The sequence below is a fragment of the Chiloscyllium punctatum genome, chromosome 40 (genome assembly GCF_047496795.1).
Source record: "Chiloscyllium punctatum isolate Juve2018m chromosome 40, sChiPun1.3, whole genome shotgun sequence".
Classification (NCBI taxonomy): Eukaryota; Metazoa; Chordata; class Chondrichthyes; order Orectolobiformes; family Hemiscylliidae; genus Chiloscyllium; species Chiloscyllium punctatum.
This window is the reverse complement of record NC_092778.1, coordinates 68,680,753-68,693,305: the sequence shown is the minus strand read 5'-3', so window position 1 is coordinate 68,693,305 and position 12,553 is coordinate 68,680,753. Positions and strand designations below refer to the sequence as shown.

The window sequence follows — 12,553 nt, the reverse complement described above, 5'->3', positions numbered from 1 at the left end:
AGAGACTTAATAATATTGCCCAAGAAAGAGAAGTAATTGTGCTCTGATACCTTGACTGAGCTCATCAGGTCATTGAACACTTTCCATGCACTGCTTTGTAGTTACAGGGATGAGACAATGGTAACACACAGTTCCAATGCCTCTTATTTACCTATATCTCGACATTTTCTTTATACAGCTTTCTGACGTTTTTCTCTAATGGACACTCAAGTTTTCTTCTTTACTCTGCATTTTATCCAGGAATGTTTCAAGTTTGGCCTCCTGTTTTCTATCCACTTTGTATTGTTTGCTTCCTTCTTTGGATCTCTCTGCCTGCTGTTCCTTAAACAGCCATAAAATCTCTTGAGACATTTAAGAGATGTATAGACTTGTCAAAAGTCTACCACTTGCTTACAATTTCAACAGCTTTCTGTTGACAGTTAAATCGAATGTTGATTTTTAAAGGCTTCGTATGAAGCTTTCTTCACCTGTCTTGGATGAATTGCCGTTTACACAGAAACAGCACCTGAGGTTTTGAATTGCATGCTGGAAGGATCGGACCGGTGGACTCAACTAGCCACATAGACTTTGGACTGTTGGACTCTGAAATGTGCTTGGAACCAACTAGTAACACCACCTCTTAAATTTGTTTCTTTAAATTCTCCTGACCTCTGTGGTTATTCTTGACTTCTGAAAGCTGATTATTTTTAAGTGCCTTGGCTTATTAAAATTAAAATATTATTTCATAGGTTGTGATGTCATTCCCCCCTCACCAAGCTGAAGTTTCAATTCAAATTATGCACATAATTTCTTTGCATATTATGGTAAATTTGGTTTTAAAATTAATGTTTTAAAAAGATTCTTGAATCTCTGTTCATTCAGGTAAGCTAGGGACAATGGATAGTCAACAGAGAGACTTCATGAGATCAGTATTAAAATATTTATTTTTTAAGATTAGGTTAGCTTTAGCTTTAGTGGGATACTAGTTCATATTAGCACGTTCACCTATCTGGCCCTGTGGCAGCAAAATGTTACACTTGGGCTTAATCTGCAAGAAACAGACTCATGTGCGTTATCGAGTTTTGAAAAGAATTGTAGCTCAGGTTGAGGTTCTGGATGTAGGTTTGCTCGCTGAGCTGGAAGATTCATTTTCAGATGTTTCGTCACCATATTAGGTAACCTCATCAGTGAGCCTCCGGATGAAGCACTGGTGATATGGCCCGCTTTTCATTTGTGTTTAGGTTTACTTGGGGTGGTGATGTCATTTCCTGTTCTTTTTCTTAGGGGGTGGTAAATGGGATCCAAGTCAATATGTTTGTTAATAGAGTTCCGATTGGAGCGCCATGCTTCTAGGAATTCTCGCATGTGTCTCTGTTTGGCTCATCCTAGGATGGATGTGTTGTCCCAGTTGAAGTGGTGTCCTTCCTCATCTGTATGTAAAGATATAGTGAGAGTGGGTCATGTCTTTTTGTGGGTAGGTGATGTTCATGTATCCTGGTGGCTAGTTTTCTGCCTGTTTGTCCAATGTAGTGCTTGTTACAGTTCTTGCAAAGTATTGTGTAAATGATGCTAGTTTTGCTTGTTGTCTTCATAGGGTCTTTCAAGTTCATTAGCTGCTGTTTTAATGTGTTGGTGCGTCTTTGGGCTAACTACCATGATGCCAAGAGGTCTGAGTAGTCTGGCAGTCATTTCCAAGATATCTTTGATGTAGGGGATAGTGGCTAGGGTTTCTGGACGTGTCTTGTCTGCATATTGGGGTTTGTTGCTGAGAAATTGGCGGACTGTGTTCGTTGGGTACCCGTTCTTTTTGAATACACTGTATAGGTGATTTTCCGCTGCACTGTGTGGTGGTTTGTTGAAATAATGTTCTAATGCAGCTTCGTGTTTTAAACTTTGCTTATGAATTATCAAAACCAAGTTAAAATTAGCATTTTTAATCTTTTCAGTTAATTTAATGAATTAATATTCATGTGGCAGCTGAGAAAAGAGGGATTTGCTCAAAAAATCACCAGAATGATCTCAAACCCAAAGGTTAAATGTAAAGATGAGTTGCATGAAAAAAAGCTCGCATTTCTTCAATAGATTACCTGGGAATCAAGAAATTCATTCGAGGGAAGTCCAGGGCAAAGGAACAATGCTCTGGTATTCGGTGATGCTATCAGCAAACACCTTGTCCATCCTTAAAAACAGGCTGCTGAGCTAGGGATTTATTGAAAATTTCAAAATTGAGATTGATCGATTATGTTCATTGAGAGTATTCATGTGGGTAAATTGAGTTAGAATGTAGATTAACAATGATTTTCTCGTACTGCAGAACAAATTTGCGTGAGTCTGACGTCTATCTTTGTTGAACTGTATGCAAACAAATTTGAAACCTTTTGCTGACTTAAGTATATACTTTGTCAAAAGTTCCTTGATCATTCAGTGTATATCATTTTGAGGCCAACTTACTAAATTATGTGAGAAGCATTAATCAATTCAAATACTTCCACACTTTCTCTTTCATAGTTGCGGAGCAGTTTGACACTTGTTTTATGATTTGATTGTGTTTCACCACTGGTCAAATTTCTTTGATGCCAAAGGAAATGAACGCCCTGCCACGTTCTACCCACTCACTCCCCATCCACAATGTTTCACATATTGTCTGCACTTGTGTGGTAGTGACATTAAAAAATGGTGTAGAATGCATCTGCTATCTTGCCAGTACTACAAGATATACTTATGAATTTTAGCACTTTTAAGGGAACAAAACTTCCCAAAGTGCTTCCAAAAAATGTGGCTGCAAGTACATTGAACCTAGGAGCAAGTATGGTCAGAGTCCTACAACACAGAGACAGGCCCTTTGGTCCAAAATGTCCATCCACACTAACCCCATTTGGTCCATAACCACCTAAACCTTTCCTATCCGCGTATTTGTCCAAATGCCTTTTAAATGTTGTTAATGTATCCATCTCAACCACTTCCGCTTGCAGCTCATTCCATATGTGTACCACCCTCTGCGTAAAAATGTTGCCCCTCAGGTTCCCTTTTATTCTTTCCCCTCTAACCTTAAACTGATGCCCTGTAGTCCTTGTCTCCCCAACCCTAGGAAAAAGACTGAGCATTCACTTTATGTATGCCTCTGATCTTATATACCTCTCTCAGCCCCCCCCCCCCTCCCCCCTCAGTCTCCTAAGATCTAAAGGAAAAAAAATCCTTGCCCGTCCAACCTCTCCCTGTAACTCGGACCTTTGAATCTAGACAACATCCTTCTACGTTCTTTCTGTACTTTTTCCAGTTTAATAATATCCTTCCAAAACAAGGTGACCAAAGCGGAACACAATACTCCAAGTGCGTCCTCACCAACGTCCTATACAACTGTAACATAACTTCCCATCTTCTATATTCTGTGCCCTGACTGATGAAGGCCAGTGTACCAAAAGCAGCCTTCACTGCCCTGTCTACCTGTGACTTCACTTTCAGAGAATTGTGAACTTGACCTCCAAGATCCCTCTGTCTCACTACACCCCTTAAGGTCCTACCATTCACCATGAAACTCCTACCTTGATTTGATTTTCCAAAATGCAACGCCTCACACATGTATATTAAACTCCATTTGCCATTTTTTGGCCCACTTCCCCAGCTGATCAAGGTCCTGCTACAATTTCTGATAACCTTCCTCACTGTCTTCAAGAACGCTTATTTTAGTGTCCTCAACAAACTTATTAATCATGTCTTGTACATTCTCATCCAAATCATTGATATAGATAACAAACTGCAATGGGTCCAGCACCGACCCCTGAGGCACTCCACTAGTTCGAGTCATAGAGATGTACAGCATGGAAACAGACCCTTCAGTCCAACCTGTCCATGGTGACCAGATATCCCAACCCAATCTAGTCCCACCTGCCAGCACCCGGCCCATATCCCTCCAAACCCTTCCTATTCATACACCTATCCAAATGCCTCTTAAATGTTGCAATTGTACCACCCTCCACCACATTCTCTGGCAGCTCATTCCATACACGTACCACTCTCTACATGAAAAAGTTGTCCCTTAGGTCTCTTTTATATCTTTCCCCTCTCACCCTAAACCGATGTCCTCTAGTTATGGACTCCCCGACTCCAGGGAAAAGACTGTGTCTATTTATCCTATCTATGCCCGTCATAATTTTGAAAACCTCTATAAGGTCACCCCTCAGCTTCCAAAGCTCCAGGGAAAACAGCCCCAGCCTGTTCAGCCTTTCCCTGTAGCTCGCATCCTCCAACCCTGGCAACATCCTTGTAAATCTTTTCTGAACCCTTTCAAGTTTCACAACATCTTTCCGATAGGAAGGAGACCAGAATTGCATGCAATATTCCAAAAGTGGCCTGACCAATGTCCTGTACAGCCGCAACATGACCTCCCAACTCCTGTACTCAATACTCTGACCAATAAAGAGAAGCATACCAAATGCCGCCTTCACTATCCTATCTACCTGCGACTCTACTTTCAAGGAGCTATGAACCTGTACTCCAAGATCTCTTTGTTCAGCAACAGTCCCTAGGACCTTACCATTAAGTGTATAATTCCTGCTAAGATTTTCTTTCCTAAAATGCACCACCTCACATTTATCTGAATTAAACTCCATCTGCCACTTCTCAGCCTATTGGCCCATCTGGTCCAGATCCTGTTGTAATCTGAGGTAACCCTCTTCACTGTCCACTATACCTCCAATTTTGGTGTCATCTGCAAACTTCCTAACTGTACCTCTTATGCTCACATCCAAATCATTTATGTAAATGACAAAAAGTAGAGGGCCCAGCACCGATCCTTGTGGCACTCCACTGGTCACAGGCCTCCAGTCTGAAAAACAACCCTCCACCACCACCCTCTGTCTTCTACCTTTGAGCCAGTTCCTAGTTCTCCCTGTATTCCATGAGATCTAAGCTTTCTAATCAGTCTCCCATGGGGAACCTTGTCGTTCGCCTTCCTGAAGTCCATATAGATCACATCTTCTGCTCTGCCCTCATCAGTCATCTTTGTTATTTCTTCAAAAATCTCAATCAATTTTCTGGGACATGTCCCTCAGGATTCCCTCCAACAACTTGCCCACCACCGAGGGCTCACCGGTCTATAGTTCCCTGGCTTGTCTTTACCACCCTTCTTTAAACAATGGCACCACGTTTGCCAACCTCTAGTTGTCCGGCACCACCTGTGACTATCGATGATACAAATATCTCAGCAAGAGGCCCAGCAATCACTTCTTTAGCTTCCACAAAGTTCTCTGGTACACCTGATCAAGTCCTGGGGATTTATCCACCTTTAACCTTTTCAAGACATCCAGCACTTCCTCCTCTGTAATCTGGACATTTTGCAAGATGTCACCATCTATTTCCCTACTAGGAGAATGTGAGGACTGCAGATGCTGGAGTACCAGAGTTGAAAAATGTGGCTGGAAAAACACACCAGGCCAGGCAGCATCCGAGGAGCAGGCGAATCGACGTTTCGGGCATAAGTCCTGCTTCAGGAATCCTGAAGAAGGGCTTATGCCCGAAACGTCGATTCTCCTGCTCCTCGGATGCTGCCTGGCCTGCTGTGTTTTTCCACCACATTTTTCAACTCAAATCTATTTCCCTACTGTCTATATCTTCCATATTGTTTTCCACGGTAAATACCGATGCAAAATATTCATTTAGTATCTCCCCCATTTTCTGTGGCTCTACACAAAGACCGCCTTGCTGCTCATTGAGGGGCCCTATTCTCTCCCTCATTACCCTTTTGTCCTTAATGTATTTGTAAAAACCCTTTGGATTCTCCTTAATTCTATTTGCCAAAGCTATCTCATGTCCCCGTTTTGCCCTCCTGATTTCCCTGTTAAGTATACTCCTACTTCCTTTATACTCTTCTAAGGATTCACTCGATCTATCCTGTCTGTTCCGGACATATGCTTCCTTCTTTTTCTTAACCAAGCCCTCAATTTCTTTAGTCATCCAGCATTCCCTGTACCTACCAGCCTTTCACCCTGACAGGAATATACTTTCTCTGGATTCTTGTTATCTCATTTCTGAAGGCTTCATTTTCCAGCCGTCCCTTTATCTGCGAACATCTGCCTCCAATCAGCTTTCGAAAGTTCTTGCCTAATACCGTCAAAATTGGCCTTTCTTCAATTTAGAACTTCAACTTTTAGATCTGGTCTATCCATTTCCATCACTATTTTAAAACAAATAGAATTATGGTCGCTGGCCCCAAAGTGCTCCCCCACTGACACCTCAGTCACCTATCCTGCCTTATTTCCTAAGAGTAGGTCAAGTTTTGTACCTTCTCTAGTAGGTACATCCACATACTCAATCAGAAAACTTTCTTGAACACACTTAAGAAATTCCTCTCCATCTAAACCTTTAACACTACGTCAGTCCCAGTCGATGTTTGGAAAGTTAAAATCCCCTACCATAACTACCCTATTATTCTTACAGATAGCTGAGATCTCCTTACAAGTTTGTTTCTCAATTTCCCTCTGACTATTGGGGGGGCCTATAATACAACCACAATAAGGTGATCATCCCTTTCTTATTTCTCAGTTCCACCCAAACAACTTCCCTGGATGTATTTCCAGGAATATCCTCCCTCAGCACAGCTGTAATGCTATCCCTGATCAAAAATGCCACTCCCCCTCCTCTCTTGCCTCCCTTTCTATCCTTCCTGTAGCATTTGTATCCTGGAACATTAAGCTGCCAGTCCTGCCCATCCCTGAGCCATGTTTCTGTAATTGCTATGAAATCCCAGTCCCATTGTCCTAACCATGCCCTGAGTTCATCTGCCTTCCCTGTTAGGCCCCTTACATTGAAATAAATGCAGTTTAATTTATTAGTCCTACCTTGTCCCTGCCTGCCCTGACTGTTTGATTCACTTCTGTTCTCAGCTGTACCCGTCTCAGATCAAGCTCTTTCCTCACTATCTCCCTGGGTCCCACCTCCCCCCACCTTACTAGTTTAAATCCTCCCAAGCAGTCCTAGCAAATTTCCCTGCCAGTATATTAGTCCCCTTCCAATTTAGGTGCAGTCCGTCCTTCTTGTACAGGTCACTTCTACCCCAAAAGAGATTCCAATGCTCCAAATATGTGAATCCTTCTCCCATACACCAGCTCCTCAGCCATGCATTCATCTGCTCTATCCCCTCCTATTCCTGCCCTCACTAGCTCGTAGCACTGGGAGTAATCCAGATATTACTACCCTTGAGGACCTCCTTTTTAAATTTCTGCCTAACTCTCTGTAATCTCCCTTCAGAATCTCAACCTTTTCCCTTCTTATATCATTGGTTCCAATGTGGACAATGACCTCCTACTGGCCCCTCTCCCCCTTGAGAACATTCTGCACCCTCTCTGAGACATCCTTGATCCTGGCACCAGGGAAACAACACACCATTCTGCTTTTTCTCTGCTGGCCACAGAAATGTCTGTCTGTACCTCTGATTACAGAATCTCCAAACACAATTGATCTCTTGGAAGCCGGCATATCCTTCGTTGCATTAGAGCCAGTCTCAATACCAGAAACTTAGCTGTTCGTGCTATGTTCCCCAGAGAATCCATCACCCCCTACATTTTCCAAAACAGCATACCTGTTTGAAATGGGTATATCCACAAAAGACTCCTGCACTTGCCGCCAACCTCTCACCCTGCCTGGAGTTATGTGACTGTATCTGAGACTTTCCCCCCTTCCTATAACTGCTGACCATCACATACTGTTGCTGTTGCAAATTCCTCATCGCTTCTATCTGTCTCTCCAGCCGTTCCACTCGATCTGATAAGATTCGCATCCAACATCATTTATGGCAGATATAATCCGCAGTAACCCTTAAACTCTCTTTAAACTCCCACATCTGACAAGAAGTACATATCACTGCAAAGGCCATTTTTGCTCCTTCACAATCTACACACAGAGAAAATAACACCGTCTTATTCCTCTACAAACACTGCCCCAGGTTAAATTAATAGCTATGGCTTATATTTTAAGTTTAATCAAGAGACTTATCTCCAAAAACACATAATCAAGAAAGAATCCACTCTACTCACTACTGCAGCCTTTCTCTTGGACAGACTTAAAACAACAATTAACTTATCTGATTACCGGCCTCCAGTTCAACAAACATCCTTTCACTATTACCCACTGCTTCCTACCATCAAGTTAATTGTGTATCCAATTTGCCAGCTCACCCTGGATTCCATGCGGTCTTACCTTCTACAGCGGCCTACCACGTGGAACCTTATCAAAGGCCTTACAAAAATCAATATAGACTATGTCTACTGCCCTGCCCTTGTCAACCTTCCTGATCACTTCATCAAAGAACTGTAACAAATTTGTGAGGCATGATCTTTCTCTCACAAAGCCATGCTGACTAATCAAGCTCTGTATTTTCTAATGCATGTATATCTTGACCCTCAGAATCTCCTCAAGTAACTTACCTACCATAGAGGTTAAGCTGACTGGTCTATAAGTCCTGGGCTTTTCTTTGCAGTCCTTCTTCAATAGTGGCACAACATTCACTACCCTCCAGTCTTGTCTTTTTTGAGCCAGTTGTGCCATTAAATATGATCATGGCTGGTTATGGTCTCAGAATCATTCTCCTGTCCATACTCTATAATGCATGATTCCCTTGTCTATCAAAAATCTGGCAAACTTATCCTGGAATAAATTTAATGATGCAGCATTTTTTTTTAGGGAAGGGAGTTCCATACACTACCCTCAGAAAAGATTCTCTATCTATGCCTTTAAAGGGAGAACTCTTAGTTTTAAACTCAGTTCCAGCCAACACAGTAGAGAACTGTAGAGAAGGGTCTTTTGGCACAATGGTAGTGTCTCTACATCTGGACCAGGAGACCTGGGTTCAAGCCTTGAGGCACATGATAACATCTCTGAATAGATTGATTATGAAATATCTACAACTGTGGCGAGGAGGAAGACCCTGGAAAAATGTTTAGGGAAAATGAAATAAATACATTTGCTGTTTTTAAAAAGTGGTATCTATTTAAATAACTCTCCAATTTTCGATTTCTGTAGGGACTACATTCGGTTCTGGGCTGAAAGAGGGGTTGAAGTGGTTGCCTGGACTGTAAATTATTCAGATGAGAAGCGATACTATGAAAAAATTCTCCATTGTATTTACATTACTGACAGCCTTATTGAAAAATGTTCACCTGCTTCCTAACTTATCTCCTGAGATTTCTGTATAAACTCACATATGTAGTGCTACTGAACTAAATGTATGAATGGTGTCCTGTATTAAACAAGGTGTACCAATCTCTTTGAATTTTTTTTTTGTATTTTGATATTCAGGAAGGAAAATTGGTTTTGATTTGGTAAACTCCATTAATAATGTAAATAATTATAATTAAAAGAGCAGCATAATGTTAGCATCAAATAGGTGGAGCAAAATGCTAAAGTGATGTACCTGTCAAGATTTGCTAGGGAAGGCAGTATTCCTTCCTAGTTTCTGAAGGTACTGTCTTGTTTATTTATGGATAAAAACATGTTCAGATGCTGTAAATGTTAAGTATGTGTAAAATAAATGCACACAAGTTGAAGTCATTCTTTGTTTTCACTCTGCTCATCATTGGCTTACATTTGACTTCCCAGACTCCAGGATTATTCTCTACATTATGATGCTGCTGCTATACTCTGACTGTGCTCTGTCACTCACATACTGTAAGGGAATACTTTCTAACCCAGCACCTGTCCCTGCACACCAGAGTGTTACAAGGGGACATAAATTTAAGGTGAAGGGTGGAAGGTATAGGGGGGATGTCAGGGGTAGGTTCTTTACCCAGAGAGTGGTGGGGGCATGGAATGCGCTGCCTGTGGGAGTGGCAGAGTCAGAATCATTGGTGACCTTTAAGCGGCAATTGGATAGGTACATGGATGGGTGCTTAAGCTAGGACAAATGTTCGGCACAACATTGTGGGCCGAAGGGCCTGTTCTGTGCTGTATTGTTCTATGTTCTACCAGCTTCTACTTTCTCAGCTTTACTTTGACCTGGATCCTCTGCAAACATCCTGCTTCTCCTTGAGTGAATTCTGGTTCTTTTACCCTACATAGCAACCTTTTCGTTCCAATGTCTAATCTGCTTCTGAGTACGTAATGCTGGTTTACAGAAACATTTCACTGTGTGCTGATCTGGACTAAATCTGTTGCTACTGTTCTTTCCTGTTATGGTTTCACTTTTGCTGCCACTTTTCCCATGCTCTTCATTATCGTTCACTGCATTTATCTCTCTGTTAATCTACTCGATTCCTTGGTATGCACTACGAAGACAATTCTCACCTACTCTGCACTCTGGATCAACCTTTGTAGTTCATTGTTAACTTACTCTATCAGAAGTCACACAACACCAGGTATATAGTCCAACAGGTTTATTTAAAATCATAAGCTCTTGGAATGTAGCCCCTTCATCTGATGAAGGAACTACATGCTGAAAGCTTGGTGTTGTGTGACTTCTGACTTTGTCCATCCCAGCCCAACACCAGCATCTCCACATCTCAATTTACTACAATTGATCTATTCTCTCTTTAGCTCCAAAGTCATTTACAAATGCACTTTCAAGCACCCACATGTAAATTTTGGCCCTCCATTTCTGACATACCTGTGGCCATTGATCTACTCAATTACTTGATGCACTCAATGTTTGATGTGCTTGTCAGCAGTAAAACCTTCACTTTGCAACCATGTTTGATTCTCAAGGACAGAGTTGATCTTATACTTGTTGTACAACTCTACCATTTGTTGCCAGATTTAGCTGGGCCACACCAATATTTGTCAGGTCCTTTTGTACCAAAGCTGCTGTTTGCACCATATTTTTCACACCATAAAGTAAAGTTAATTCAGTTATTTTCTGTGTCATTAACTGCCTCCGTAAACCATACCTGACTTTTCATTTCCTTCTTCTCTTGTCTGTACCATCAAGTGCAAGGCAGTCATGCATTTTATTTTGCCACTAAGATTCACTTTCTCTCCATCAGCTTTACTGCATTACCCCTTTCTCCAAAACTAGGAAACTAAGGTTCCCCTTTGTTCCAGTTCTGAACCTACTCTTTGACTTGTTTCTGTTCTATTTCTGCTCAAACTAGTTCAGAGCTCTGTATGAAAACTGCATCCTGCCCTCTCAACTATACTTGTCTTTAGCTGATAGCCATCTTGTTTTCCATGCTACTTGATATGTTCCTGTATCAAGCACTGACCTCTTTCTTTTAAAAAAAAATGCCAATATCATTCCACCATTAAACCCTTGCTGCTACCCTTCCCCATCCTGTATGGACTATTTGCAGGCTTTGACGCAACTGCCTACACCACCCTCCTGTAATGACTGACTTCTGTTTAATGAATGGTTCTGCCCTTTTCTAGCCAGGTTATGTCCCATTGCCAGGATCAGTATTTGACCTTCTAGTTTTCATAAGCTGCCCCAAGTGTCTATTTCCGATTTGATGCTGGGATGGGCATGCACTGTTGACACCAGCTCCACCTTGCCACCACCTCTCAATCCATCCATTGTCTTTGTGTTTTCACCTCCGTTAACCAACATCCAGCTTCAATCACCAGAAGACATTCATTTTAGATTTTCTTCTTGAAGCTTCCACATCTGTCTTAAGACCCTGTTTCAACCTTCTTTAATCCTCTGTTTCTTTATTTTGTGCCAAATTTTGACTGACTAGAGTTCTGAAGCACCTTCTGATGTTTTACTATGTTAAAGGTACTAAATGAACACAATCGACTTTTATCAAGTGATTCATAAGATGTAATACAGAACTGAGTAATAATGAAACCGCTCTAATGTCCTGAAGTATGTCTGAGGCCAACTGTTAAGAGAATGATGCTCCAATAACTGTTTTGAAAGTTGCTGGGAAATTACAAAACACATCTATTGTGTGCATGAATCAAGAAACTGCTGTTAATCTTAATTCAATTATTTTCTGAGTTGCCCATTTCCTACAAATCTATGCACTTAGTAAAAGAGTGTTGATGATTTCTGCCACTGTTATGGAGCGAATCCACTTCAGAGCAGTCTTTGTATCCAGAGGTATTAGCACCATTTATCTCAACATTAGCAAAACCAAATCAGAAGGAAGAGTTGGAATTGGAATCTGATGTGAAAAGACGTGATCAATTTTAATCTAGCAGACTTGTAAGCTGGGGGAATTCAAAATAATTCTGTGACTATCAAACTTTGCTTAAATTGTATGGACCATTGTAATTGTGCTATCATTGTTTTAAATGTTATTTCATCTGCAGTTAGTGAGGTATCCATGAGAAGTTTGAGGAAATCCCTATTTGAAGTCCTGTTATGTCAGTTACAGTCTCTACTTGAGCATATTAGTCACTACCTATTTCACCAAGTGAAAGTGGCTTAGTGAAAATTGTTAGTTTGTAAGACCAGGAGGAGTAGCACTAGGAAGCCTTGCAAAGGAAGCTGCAGGTTTCCCACCTACAAGTTGATCTTTGGTGCTGCTCAGTGTCTGAACATCATCTCCTCGAAACTGCTTTCACCTGTTTCCGTGGGCAATTAATTGTTGAGTTGAGTTAAAATACCCTAACCTCCATCTTAAGCCATCAAAGGGATCTTGCATTA

The 12,553-nt window shown here is 41.4% G+C and overlaps 1 protein-coding gene across 1 annotated transcript in view; it reads left to right on the top strand.

Annotated features, from left to right (window-relative positions):
• The window catches only part of gde1 (glycerophosphodiester phosphodiesterase 1), a 37,603-nt gene extending 28,081 nt beyond the window's left edge, over positions 1–9,522 (top strand). Inside the window, exon 6 of the mRNA XM_072560204.1 lies at positions 8,995–9,522. Within this exon, the coding sequence (XP_072416305.1) occupies positions 8,995–9,142 (148 nt within the window). The 3' untranslated portion in view covers positions 9,143–9,522. The remainder of the gene's footprint in view (positions 1–8,994) is intronic.
• Positions 9,523–12,553: the final 3,031 nt, after the last annotated feature.